Source organism: Marmota marmota, unplaced genomic scaffold (genome assembly GCF_001458135.2).
Source record: "Marmota marmota marmota unplaced genomic scaffold, marMar, whole genome shotgun sequence".
Taxonomy (NCBI): Eukaryota; Metazoa; Chordata; class Mammalia; order Rodentia; family Sciuridae; genus Marmota; species Marmota marmota.
In genome coordinates this window covers 2513301-2527432 of record NW_025999924.1, presented here as the reverse complement: position 1 = coordinate 2527432, position 14132 = coordinate 2513301, and the positions used below count along the sequence as shown (strand labels likewise).

Here is a 14132-nt window from a genome sequence, read left to right as displayed (position 1 = left end):
TTATGCATGCTAGGCAAGCACTCTACCACTGAGCTATATCCCCACTTCAGGAAAGTCTTAAAGAAGGAAACAGACCTAGACTCTGATTTAGTACCCTAGAACTAGGCATCTGAAGGCACATTCTTTCCCTGTGGCATATATGCAGACTTTCTTTGCACTGCTGCCCCTTCTCAGAGGCTTTGCTATATAGCATGATGGTTTAGAACAACAACCAATGGCTTCCCACAAAGACACATAATTAAATGGTAACAGGGAACCTGAAGTTCCATATGAGGGATTCTTCTCCAGAGCATTTCATAGCAAAACTGATTATGTTACTCTTCCAATAAAAACTTTCAGGGATAGCTGGGGTTGTAGCTCAGTGGTAGGGCGCTTGTCTCAGACCTGTGAGGAACCGGGCTCAATTCTCAGCACCACATAAAAATAAATAAATAAAATAAAGATATTGTATTTATCTACAACTACAAAATATTAAAAAAAAAAACTTTCAGAGACTCCTAACGAACATTCTTATTGTTGTAGCAAGCAAAACAAATTATTTCACTTTAGGAAAATAGATAACTGCAAATCTGTAATAAGCTTTTCACTTGGCAGTATGTATGTCATTTTAGTTTTTGTTGTTGTTGTTGTTGTGGTTTAGACCTTTATTTTATTTGTTTATTTTAATGTGGTTCCTGGGATCAAACCCAGTGTCAAATGTATGCTAGGCAAGTGCTGAACCACTGAGAAACAACCCCGGCCCACCATTCTAGTTTTTATTAAATTTTTATGTAGGCCTTTTTCTAGAAGTAAACTATTTCTTCTCTTCTTTTTTGCATACTAGGGTATGGAACCCAGGGGCTCTTTACCATTGAGTTACATCCCTAGCCCTTTTTGAGACAGGGTCTCACAAAGTTGTCCCTGCTGGCCTTGAACTTGCATTTCTCCTACTTCACCTCCTGAGTGGCTGGGATTATGGGTGTGCACCAACTCGGTTGGCTTTCTGTAAACTTCTTAAGGGCAGAGACACATGAGGGACATTTTAAAGTTTCTCATAACACTTAGATGCAGCACATAGTCTAAGTAGTGGCTGGTCACTGGAAAATGATTATGTTAATTCTGTCACTTTGATTCCCAGCTTAGAATTGAAAATTGCATCTGTATAGAATGTTATACACAATTTCTAAAAACTGGAAAATTTCAAATATATACAAAAGTAAAGAGTATAATAAACTCCTTTAAATTCATGACTCAACTTCAATATTTATCAATACCTTCCTTTCTTCTTACCAGAACATTTTAAAGTAAAATTGGACAATCTATCATGCAAATTCATACATACATACTTCAGTGTCTCTCTCTCATGGATGAGGACTTTTAAAAAATATTTGTAATACTATCATACCCAATATTAATAATTTCTTAATATCTTCTAATACCTAGGTCATGTTTGGCTAGATCTATTACACACACACACAAAAAATGCCTTTTTATGATTGATTTGTTCAAATAAACATTAAAATTATATTTGTTGGGCATGTCTTCCCTTCTTGACTCCCTGTCTTGAGAGAGGGTATTTTTATGTTGTCTAGGTTGTCCTCAAACTCACAATTCTCTCACCTTAGTTCTCCCAAGTTGTTGGGATTACAGGCATGCACCATCAACACAGGGTTTTAAATCTTTTTTTTTTTTTTTAAATTATTGATTCTTTTTAGTTATACATGACAATAGAATTTATTTTGACATAATAATAAATGCATGGAATATAATTTGTTCTAATTCAGTCCCCAGTACTTCCCCTCCTTTCTCCTCCTGCTTCCTTCCCTGCTCCATTCCCTCTGCTCTACTGATTGTTCTGCTATCTAATTATAGCCTTTAAAAAAAAATCTATGAAAATTCCCTTCTCCTGGCTTTTTAAAATTTTTGTTTATTTTTTAGTGGTACTGGGAATCAAACCCAGGGCCTTGCACTTGCTAAGCAGGTGCTCCACCACTGGCCCTCTCTGTCAGTCTTTTAGATACCAGTTTTTGTTAAAGAAGTTAGGTCCTACAGAATTTTCTGTATTTTGGAATTGGTTGAGTGTACTCCCTGGAAGCCTTTTAACATTTTCTTCTATCCACTTTATTTCTTACAACTGGTAGTTTAGGTAGAGAGGATTGATGAGATTCAAGTTCAAAAAATATTTCTTTTTGGCAAGAATACTTCATAGTATAGCATATTGAGAGACACATAATGTTTGTTTGATTGTCACACTTTCAATGACATTGAGAATGATCAGTGGGTTCAGGTCATATCAGCATTAAGTCACCCATTATAAATTCCCTCTTCAACCTTTCACTTAATTGTTTTAGCAAACATTGATGATTATTACTTAGAGCCATTGCTTCAGTTAGGGTTGAAACAATTATTATTTTTTAGTTTGTTACTTTACTTAAGAAATCTTGCCTACTAACCCATGACCTCTTTTGCAATTCTGTACTTAAACATACAGATAAAATTTAAATTCCTTCATGTAGTCTTCCTTGTTTGCTAAAGGGCAGGATTTCTATCCACCTGGCATCTCTCATATTCTGCTCTGCCATAAAATTTCATCTGCCAGTCTGCAGGCCCAGGAGGGTCCACATATGTCCTTGGGAACTATGTATCACTATAATTTTCAGCACAGTGCTCTGAATATAGCAAGTGTACAAAAAAAAATGTGAAAATGTTTTGGTGAGGTGAGTATTCAGATTAAAAATCCCCAATACATACAAACACAAGAGCTGGATTCCAAAATGAAAGACACACACACATACACACACAAATATACATGTAATACCACAAATTTATTAAATACACAGAGAAGAACAAACCCAAACTTTGACAATATCCACAGAGTTTTCCACATTCTTTCAAAAGTTAACAGAAATAAGGGATAATTGAGGGGACATAAATTCATAATTCACGAAACAATGTAGCATACTCAGTTTAAGAATTACACTGAGGAATTAAGACTATAAAATGGCAACATCCCATAGATATTTAAAAATTTGTATTTGCATTTATTTACAATATGGATATAGGTCCTCAAGGACTCATAGAGCTGTAAGTAATGAACTAGATTATGTAGCTGGGCTTTTTGTCTGTTAGATAAGTTCATCCAATGACAATAAAGTCTTACAAAGTGGACAAAACCTCAATAGAAACTGCTTGACCGCACAGAGCCCTTTAAACAAAACATTGCTCACACAAATCCTACATCCAGGGACGCTCATCTTGATCTGCTATTCCTATGCAGAGAATACTTCTGCCAATTGCAATCTGTTTTCATGTGGCATTCTAACTCCCAATTTCTATCCACAGAATTGAGAATGTGGTTTCATGGCATATTGCTGTTAGTTCATAGGCACATCAAACATTCTAGACTTCAGGAAGGTTAGGAAAGGTGATGCTATGTGGGTCAGAAAAAAATAAATCAAATTCCCTGTTTTATCTTCAATTTTTTTTTCCTTCCTTTTGGTCTTTACCTTACTTGGGTCCCCAGGAACTGTTATGTATGTATAGCAGCACCTACACACCTTCAGATTTTTAGCATTTTTAGTTTGGATTCAAAGAACCAAAACAGAAAACACTCAAGGAGTCGTGAGACCTTTACGGTGGTAAAAACTGGAATAGCTGTTTCTTTTAGTTCTGCTCTCCTGTTCTTTCTTTATTTTTAGTAGGAAATTCCCTCCATTTACCAACCCTCACCTTCTAATACTGTAAGCAAGTGAGATCATAAAGGTCAGTTAGTGAGAAATAACCTTATGAATCTGGTAAGTGTGAAGACAAAAGGTCATAGTATAGTCATGGGCCTGGGGGAGACAAAGAACAACCGATATTACAATCAGTGAAAACTCAGGCTTTGTTGTACAATAAGTATCACCGTGTGTTATACAATAACTGGGACCATAATTGCTAATTGTTCAAAGTCCTTTGCACATAAACAATCCTTCAAAATTGAGCATAAATATAAGAATAACAACAAAAAGCACAAAGGAAAGGGGTTCACAGATGTCCAAATACTGCAGTTCTTGGGCAAATCTATCTATTGGTAGTTTTGGTTCTCCAATAAGTTAATGTGAAAACAAAAGCATATCACAAAGTAGCCACTTTAGAGAAAAAAGCAAAAACCTATGACAAATGAATTTCAGCACTTCATTATATGGTGTGTAGGTCTGAAAAAGAGAAATCCAGGCTAACTCACAAAATACTTTATTCATGTAGTATCTCTCTAACAATAAATATGTAAATCTATAACTATAATGTAATTTGTCTCTCAAAATTTGTCTCTTTATTTATATAACCAAATCTTCCCCCAATACTCTCTTGTGCCACCTCCTGCCTCCAGTTGCTTCATAAACCACTCTAAACCCTATCTGGATACTGTGTATGATGAGTGGTCTAAAATTATTTATGCTTTAAAGGTACCTGCAGTATGCTAATCATATGAACATTTATGTCTTTAAACAATATATACTTAGCCAAGATAATTCTTTAAACCATGACAATATCACAAAATGACATTATAATATAACGGACAACAGATTTTTCCCTACTGAACTACATAGTATTTTCTTCATTGATACATTCACCTTTTTTTCAGAGATATACAGAGTTAATTGCAAATTTGTAACAGCTAAGTGTTCATTAACCCATCCAAGCAAATCACCTTGCTTCCAAAATAATATTAACTCTACCTTAGTGTCAAGTGCCTCAGGGTATTAACTGGAAGGAATTCTCATCAGCTAAAGTGGTGGAAGCTGCTCAAGAAGATACATTAAAATTTATCACGAGTGATTTTTAAAAGTGACTGATCCCAAATTCATGTTTATCAGTGTTAGTGCTTTAGAATAAGAATTGACCTCTAAAATAAATACAGTGTCTTCTGAACACAATCAACAAGTGACAGAGCCCGAGCCTACAGTGGAGGTTTCCAGCCCCAGCAGAAGGAATCTATTGTACTCCATGGGTCTCTGTCCGTGCTCAAAATATCTAATATTTTTCATCTATACTGGACGTCTTTGAAGAGTACTATATTGCTTCACATCCTTCTTTCACTGTAACAAAACATATTAAACAAAACTTTTCAGTTCAGTTTAAAAGCAGCTGGAAACCCTATGGCTGCTCTAGGCTGTCATTATCAAAAGACTTATCTGGGAACTTTGGATTCTCAAATATCAGAAACTCCAATAACTTATCAAAAAATACAAGCTCTTAGTTTTGAAAAATATACAAAATCATGGCATAGGTAAATATATCTTGATTGTCAAGGAAGACAAGATATCTGTCACAATCATGCTGTGCTTGTATTTTAGTGACGTTTGTTTTTGCAGTTTCCATTATTTACACTTTTAGGCAATCTCTGACCCTTGGTGTAAGCACGGTACCAAAAGTGGAGAAAGAGCAGCAGAAAGATGAACCCATAACTCATAATAATGTAGAGAAAGACTGGAAACTGGTACTTGCAATCCTCCATGAAAAAGATCTGGCCTATGTGGATGGTGACAATAACAAACTGCACCTAAAAAAAAAAATCAAAGAATAAAAAAGAAAAAAACATTTAGATATGAAGAGTTAACAGTTCTTTTCCTATTAATGTTTATACACTCCTCACCCAAAGCTGGACCAGGGACGTTCACCTTTAAATCTAGCCTCCCTGGGAGTAGAAATGGATGGCATAATATCAAAATCCAGATGGGAGTTTGGAACCACTGTTCAGACCAGCTGAACGGTGCACCTCCAGGGGGGTCCCACTTAAATGTCCACTGGAGTTGTAATCCTCAGAGAACCAGCAGGGCAGGTTCTTTGGCAGTCTGAGTCCTTTACTCTGACAAAATGTACACAGGACCACTACCTCATGGCCTAATTTTCCATATTGGTTTCAAATTTCCAATATTCTCTCCTGTTGTTAGACCAAGTATTTCAATTTTTGGAAAATAAAAATATTCAAATTAGAGTTCCTCTAATTTTGTAGGAACCAATGCATCCCTCAGTCCTCATATCTGCCATGTGTCTCACATTGTCACACATAAAAATAGTTCCAGATGCCAACTAGGTATAGAATTAGCAAGGACTGAGAGGGTACTCGTGTCCCCCTAGTGATACTCAAAGGCTTTCTAGACTGGATCATTCTATGCATTTCTAACAGGATCCTTTTCTATGCCAATGTCAGACTTTGGGGGATATATATATATATATATATATCAGATATATATATATATATATTTTTTTGTCCCTGATTAAAAGGGAACATTGTTCTAGGGAAATTTAAGAAAATAATATTCTATAGAAATAAATAACAATTACAATTCATCTAGTTACAACCATGGCTAAGATTTTCACAGTTTCTTTTATAACCATTTTATTGTTATCATCATCCACTTTCTTTGAATTATTTTAATGAACTTTTCTGACATTCCTGCCCAGTAGCTACTATTCCTTTCATTTTATAGAAGAAGGAAAACTTAAGATCAAGCAAGCTCTACACTCCTATGCCTGTGTGTGTAGATGACTAACATTTGAAATAATCATCAACCAATGTCTACCCTTCACTTCTACATAAAAATTTTTCTACTTTACTAAAATTTTTTTCAAAAAATTAAAGAGTGTGTTAAGTGAAAACAAAGATAAATACAAAATTGTTTATGTAGTATAATATAAATCATATAAAATGTACACACATGTGCATGAAGGAGAAAGCTGAATAAAAACAAAATATAATTTTCAGTATTATAATCTCTGGGAGGTGGAATTATGCTTGTTTTATTTCTCTTTGGCTAATTAGGTGGTATAATTACTCTGCAATGAGCATATATCATTTAAAATAAAAATATTTTTTAAAAAACAACAGTAAATAATTTTCATAACATCATAGAATTTCAAAGTATATGAAACTTATGCCTCTATTTCCTTATGTCTGGTCATTTAGGTTGTTGCTAATTTCAGATAAGATAAATAACTGCATCTAAGGAAAGTACCTTAGAGGAATCTACTAAATTTTACTCAGCAAGTTGTAGGAATTTAACAAAAAAAATCTATCCTTAATAGTCTACGTATAATTAAATTCATAGTTTCCCCTTGGCATTGCTGGCAGAATATGACATCCAATTTATTATAGACTACAAATTTGGAAATATGAAGTTAGCAGAATTCTCCTTTTAATAGAAGACAGTAACACTTAAAGCAAATAATTATCTTGTACCCAAAGTTATAATTTTAAAATTTATAAGCCTTATATATTTTAGGATTAATGCTTAAGTATCATTTGGTGTGAACTGAGTACCTCTGCTCTTTGAAACACTGTCTACTTGAGGTCAGTACTCAAAATGTACATCACACATGTATGTTGATTTACTGCTGTATCCTTTAATCATCACAATACATTTCTTATTGGAGGAAAGATATACTTATGAATGTTAGGAGTAGATAGGCATGCAGAAAGGCTTGAATTTCTAACTTCTAATTTAGTATTAAGCCTATTGAGGATCACATAACTTTGAGGTTGGTTATTTGCTTATTTTGTAGTGCTGGGGATCAAACCCAGGCTTTACATATGCTAGGCCAGTACTCTACCACTGATCTATAGCCCAGTCCATATTTTTAAATAAATGTTGAGATAGCATACAGAGGGTATAAGATACTGATGCTGGTTTAATTGTTTAAACCTCTTGGTTACCAAATATGCTTTCTTTTCAATGAACTTCCTGACAAAGTTCAAATAACATCAAAAGGATAGTGTGTGGGGGGTCTGGGGTTGTGGCTCAGACGTAGAGCACTCGCTGAGCATGTATGAGGCATTGTGGTTTGATCCTCAGCACCACATAAAAAAAATAAAATAAAGATTAAAAAAAAAAAGATAGTGTCATATAGGGGCCAGAAAGTGTACCTGTGCCATTTCATAAATTTTGTTCTATATTTAGCAAGTACTCTAATTCACAGCAAAAACAAATGACTGCAGTTTATTTCATATCTGGTTTTAAAGAAAGTTAGTTACTCACAAGTTGTAAAGATGTCAAATATTTTTTCCACCACAAATACTTCTGGTAGGCTGGTCCCATTGCACAAAGTCCATAGTAGAAATACATGACTACATGCACAGCTGTATTTATAAAGGCATGGAATGTTCCCAAACCACCTGGGAAAAAAAAAGTTATTATAACCTGGGGATGTTGTTCCTTAAAATCAGACACATTTTTGTCTGACCTGAGATTTTAGTATAACTATTTCTTGAATTTTAGAAGGAAGAAAGAAAAGAACATATAAAATATCAATTATGTTAAACAGTTATCAAACTAGAGAGAGCTTGGTACTATATTTAATAAAATACAAATGCAAATCAGGCAATAAATCAGCACATTTATTTATTATATTCTAATTTAAAAAGGTTTTTTGATTTTGGCTTACTTTAACAAACTGAGTTATCTCCTAAATATGATACATTGTTTAATAATAATCAAAATCTTCTTTTAGTGAAGGTTAACACATATAAAGTACACAAAGTACATTAATGTTAAGTGTTCAACTTTAGGTTTTTCATACATACACCCACATGACCAACACAAAGATCAAGATATAGAATATTCACAATACCACATAGAGTCCTATGTGCCCTTCCCAAGGTAACCTCTGATTTCTATAAATCACTCTTAATTTTGCTTGTCATTAAGCTTTATATAAATCGAGTTACATGGGAGGTACTCTTTCATGTCTGCCTTCTTTCAATCAGCATAATGTTTTAAAGATTCATGCACATGTTGGTGTGTGTACACTAATACTTGTCTTTTTACTGTTGGCAGTATTACACCATATGAATGCATCAATGTTTATTCAGTCTCCTGCTGAAAGATACTTGGGTCATTTCCAATTTCGGCTATTAATAATAAGATTGCGAAGCATATTTTTATACAGACATTGTGTGGAATCAAATCTACTTTTCCCACTCTCATTAATTTACATTAAATATTTTTAGAGTCACAAAAATACTGGCAGTAAAACCATTGGCTTCCATTAGTAGGCTCTGCTAAATTTGCTTTAATCAATTATTGTTTTTTCCAAAATAAACATCTATTAACTGTTCAACCATCCTTGCTTATTAGCTCGATTTGATTATGCCTTCTTATCTTGGTTTTCCTCTTTTAATTTCACCGTCTTTAATTTAGAGGAAGAGCCAAGAACACTTGGGAATGTAAGAAAAGATCTTTTAATTATCTTTAGCTATAATAGTAGTCACTGGAAGAGGTTGTAGGGAGTTTAGCTGATGGTAGGGGAAAAAAAATCCCAAAAAGTTTCCTGAGGGTCTCTTTCTGAAGAGGCACAATGTAAGAAAAATTAGCCTTCTTTATGTACAGTCTGACTGTGCTTATTAATGTTCACCTGGAATTTAAAATTTTCTCCAAAATATTTTTTGTCTTATATACCAGAATTCTTTGATTCAAGAAATAAAACAAACTTCACGTATTTGAACTAATTACGGCAGAGGAAGGACCGAAATCATAAACACTATGAATTACAGAAAGTTTAAAGGAAAAACACAAATTTAACACTTTTAACATAATCATCTAAGAAACATGTCATAAAATTATTGCATATCAGAAACAAATTATTATTTGATAATTTTTCATACCGGAGGCACTTCTAGATACTTCTGAATAGTACCTCTGCTAGAGTACTCCCTTCAAGTGACCTGTTCTACATAATTACTTTTGAGTAGTTAAATCTTCCCCTAAAGCATATTTATGCTATTTCGCTCTGCTTTGTAAACATTTTATTCCTCAGTAGAGTAAATCATATTTTAGCTAATCCTTCAATTTCTACAAATTTTAGAAAAAAAATAATTAATGAAGCTTATTAACAACTCTCAGCTTTTATTATTTAAATTTGGATTATTCTTATTTCCCCCAAAGAAACTTGAATAAATAAATAAATTATTGTGGTGTGAAAACACCTTTTCTAGGGTAATTTAAAAATAGAGCAGTTTTCTACTTCTGATAGCTTAGGAGTCCAGTTGATTCACAGAGAATAAGCCAAATACCTCTCAAGTCCATTTATGTGTCATGATAATAGCCCACAGGAAGTCTATGTCAGCCTTCATAAAGAACTATATCAGAGCCTTTTTGCACTCACACTCCTCTCCCATTATATGATAGAGGAGCAGCCATTTTCCTTTTGGATACTTTGATCATTTAAATGTCCTAAGATGAGAATCCTGTGACAGGGATTGAACAAAACACTGGTGTAGCTAAGAAGGTTTAGTAAAGCCTACTGATCAACAGAAGCTATATAATAAAATCCACTCGCTTTTTTTCTCCTGTAATGAATATTTTCTAAGTTATTTCAATAAGTTTCTTCATAGAACAATCACATCTTAATTAGCAATGCTTTTTACTTTGCTATTTGAAGTACTTTCTGAGTTTGCTTGCTTTATGAGAAGGGGTCTAAAAAACAACCACCTCAGAATGAATTAAAATTAGTGCCATCACATTATACTCCTTTGGTTTGGAAAGAAATAAAGGAATCACCTGGGTAATTATCACAATTTTCCATATTGCTCAAAAGGGGTACATACATAATTAATACAAAAAAACTGCCACAGAAATATTTTCATTATATCCCAGAGAAGGGCACATGATGCAAACAGGAAATTAAACACTAGATAGAGATCAGCTGTGCTCAAGTTTTTGACAAACACCGATTAAACCAGACAGTTTCATTCTAGGAATGGAGGCCAGTACCTCTCTGTACCTCTGGAAATATCTCCTGTTGCTGTGCTTGCTACTGAATAGACTATCAGGTAAGCTGTTCAAGTGTTTACTAGAATTTTACACATAAGAATGAGTGGGAATGACAACTCATGAAACACACAAGAGACCAGAAAACATAATCTTCTATATTTTGTAAAAAAATGGGGACTAAGGTTTGAACAAGGGATCCATTATAAAGTGAATGATATCCATACACATGTTAACATTTAAAAATTGGGGTATATTATATATTCAAATTTTCATTACTGAAAGCATTACTTGTTTTTGAAATGGAAATTTCATCTGTGAGCTAAAATATTAAAGTGAGAAAATAACACCATTATTTAAATAAAATTTACGTATTATATATATAAAATTTTATATATCAGATATACAATACAGAAAAATGAGAAAATACAGAGAAGGAAAAAGAGAAGAAAAACCAGTTTTTATTTCAATATCTCCAAATCAATATTCTGGAGCATTGCTTTGCAATGTTTTTTCTATTTCTATTTATTTGTCAGAGTTGTAATATAGTGTAGCTGTCTTTTGGTACCCAAGGAGATTGGTTCCAGGACCCCCTGAGGATACCAGATGTCTAGATGTTCAAAGTCCCTTAGATAACATGGGATGGTATTTACATATATTCTATGCACATCCTCCCATATCATTTAAATCATCTCTGGAGTACTTATAATACCAAAAAAAAATGTAAATGATATGAAAATGGTTGTTAAGTTGTATTGTTTAGGGAATAATAACAAGATTTAGCATAGATGTAATTTTTTTGCATATTTTAGGTTCATAGTTGGTGAAATACATGGATGAAGAATCCATAGATATGGAAAGTCAACTGTATTCTAGTCTCATGGAAGAAAAGGACATAAATTATAAGGATATAGAAATGTCTTTACTAGCATTCTTTAATATAAAATAATCATTTTCTGATAATTAGGAGTTAAGCTGCTTAATGGAGAAGATGAACTAAATACTTCTCAATATCATTTTGTTTCATGGTATTTATACACATAAAAAATAAACACTCTACTACTAGGCAATGTTCAGGTATTTTGCAATTTTTTGTCAACACAAATAAGGTGTTAATGTATATCACTTAAAAAAAACCTAGAGACACAATGTATATGTGAGAGAAAAAAATAACACAGATAAGTAAAATAACAAAGATTAAATACTATAGCTACATTTGATTTGTGAAATGGACACAGCTAAAGATATCTTGTTAGAAAGTGAATTAAATATTTATATTAACATGCATCATAAGAAAAGGAGTTATATTTACTTTAAAATTTTCTTAACATATAAATGCCAATTTGGGACAAAGAAGAAAATTTTATGTACTGGGAAATCCAATGCCCACAGGCCCTATAGGGAAAATCCTTTACCTACATTTCTCAGCCCTAGTGGCTTTTCTAGGTTGATGCCTAACTGAAATGAGCTATTCATAGAAATATTAAAGCATTGTTTCATATGAGCTATAGGCTTATTTGAAGAATTCTTAAATTTAAGAAACTAGACTAAATAAATCTTACCTTGCTAAGGTAAGAATATGTCCGTGGGGGATACTGCTTATTTAAGACTTTATGATGGGATAAAATTACTGCCTATTTTCTCCATTTCTAGATATTCAAAAACATAAAACCAAAATGAAACCAACAGAAGAGGATGTTTGTCAAGTTTTTGATTTAAACTATTTTCGACTTTAAAAACACCAGAATGCTTTGGGAAGTTAAGATAACTAAAATTTGACCCATTTTTAAAGAGTTGTTAGGTGCTGAGGTATGCCATTGTTTGAATATGGGTCTTTCTCCAAATGTTCATGTGTTGGAAGCTTGGACCCAACATAATGTGTTCTGAAAGGTGGTGGGATCTTTGAGAGGTTGGGGCCTACTGGGAGATGACTGGGTTATGACCATCCCCAGGAAACTGTTTTTGCTGGTCTTTCACGGGTAGATTATTTCCCTCCAGATCAGGTTTATTACAAAAGAGTGAATAAGGACCTTCCCTAGTCTCTTGCTTCTTCTCTTGTCATATCACCTCTCTCTAGCATGCATTCCTGCCATGATGCTATCTGCCATAATATGACACAGAGGGCCCTCACCAGAGCCAAACAAATGAGACTAAGGAATTCTGGACTTTCAGTCTCCAAAACTGTGAGCTAAAGAAATACCTTTTTGTTATTTATCAACCAGCTCCTAATACTTTGTTACAGCAACACAAAATTGACCAAGATGGCATATATGTAAGTTATTAGGAATTTGAAGGCAGATAAGACATGGGAACTTGAGATAAATATTCTGACTTCCTGGGAACATATAAAAAATAGTTACCTAACTAGAGTCCTAGACTTTTTACCATTTTACATATTCACTGTTTATTTATTTGAAGACATGTAATAGAACTCTTTGGGAAAAGAATAAAATCCAAACAAAACTAAAAACATTTATATAAGACTGTGCCTCTAAATCATGTGTACCTAAAGATTTGGGGAAAAAGTCTAACTAACAGTCCTATGTTTACATATCAGGTAATAATTTGAAAGTCAGAAGTTAACCAAAGTGACTCTTTGATTTTTTTTGTTTCTTATAAAGTATATTTAAGGATAAATGTTTTTATTTGTAGCATACATAAATGTTATCATTCATATCACATGATCCCAGCTCTCCCTTGGCTACCTGCAGCAAATTTGACTCCAAACCACCAGGTCCATGGCATGATGGTATGATGGAAGACATGAAGGAAAGTCACTTGGCTATTTTTCTTACGCAGAACAAAAAAGATCTGAAATAATTTAAAGATAATCAAGTTCATAAAAATCATGCAATAATTTATTGAATATTACCAAAAAATTGGCAAAGAGCAAACTATTTCACATCATGATTTGCTTTGAAATAACTGCCTTATGGAAAGGTTATAGAATTAGCTGTTTCTCTGAGTGGCAGCTCGAAAGCTAACATATGACTAGCTGGGGATGACATCTCATCATGGGAGAACCAATAAGAAAGTGAAAAGAAATTTTATGCAGATATAAACAAATCAAAGATATAAAGTGAAGAATTTGGCCAAAAAATGATTAAAAGAAAGACTATTGGTTAAAAAAAATTCCAATGGCTTTTGAAGTTTATGGGAAACTAAAAGTCCTTAATTCTCAGGACTGAAATTATTTTTATTCAACATTGCTCTCTGATACAGCCTATCAATCTGGAATAAGGGATGAGGCAAACCAAGAGAGAGGTACAACATATCAAAAGTTAGCAAGTTAATATAAAAGGAAGATAAAGAAGAGTTAATTTTAAAAATGCAAGGGCAAAGAAAGCAAAGTTGTATAAGAAAAATGAGAAGAGCAACAGACGTACCATTCAGATTGTGCAAACT

At 33.4% G+C, this 14132-nt stretch overlaps 1 protein-coding gene across 4 annotated transcripts in view; it reads right to left on the bottom strand.

The window, feature by feature from the left end:
• Positions 1 to 2785: 2785 nt before the first annotated feature.
• The window catches only part of Elovl7 (ELOVL fatty acid elongase 7), an 86134-nt gene continuing 74787 nt past the window's right edge, over positions 2786 to 14132 (bottom strand). For all 4 annotated transcript variants that reach the window (XM_048800012.1, XM_015497280.2, XM_048800013.1 and 1 more), the window contains 3 exons: positions 13433 to 13538; positions 7998 to 8134; positions 2786 to 5521 (listed from right to left, as the gene is read on the bottom strand). In XM_048800012.1, the coding sequence (XP_048655969.1) occupies positions 5312 to 5521; positions 7998 to 8134; positions 13433 to 13538 (453 nt within the window). In that variant the 3' untranslated portion in view covers positions 2786 to 5311. The remainder of the gene's footprint in view (positions 5522 to 7997; positions 8135 to 13432; positions 13539 to 14132) is intronic.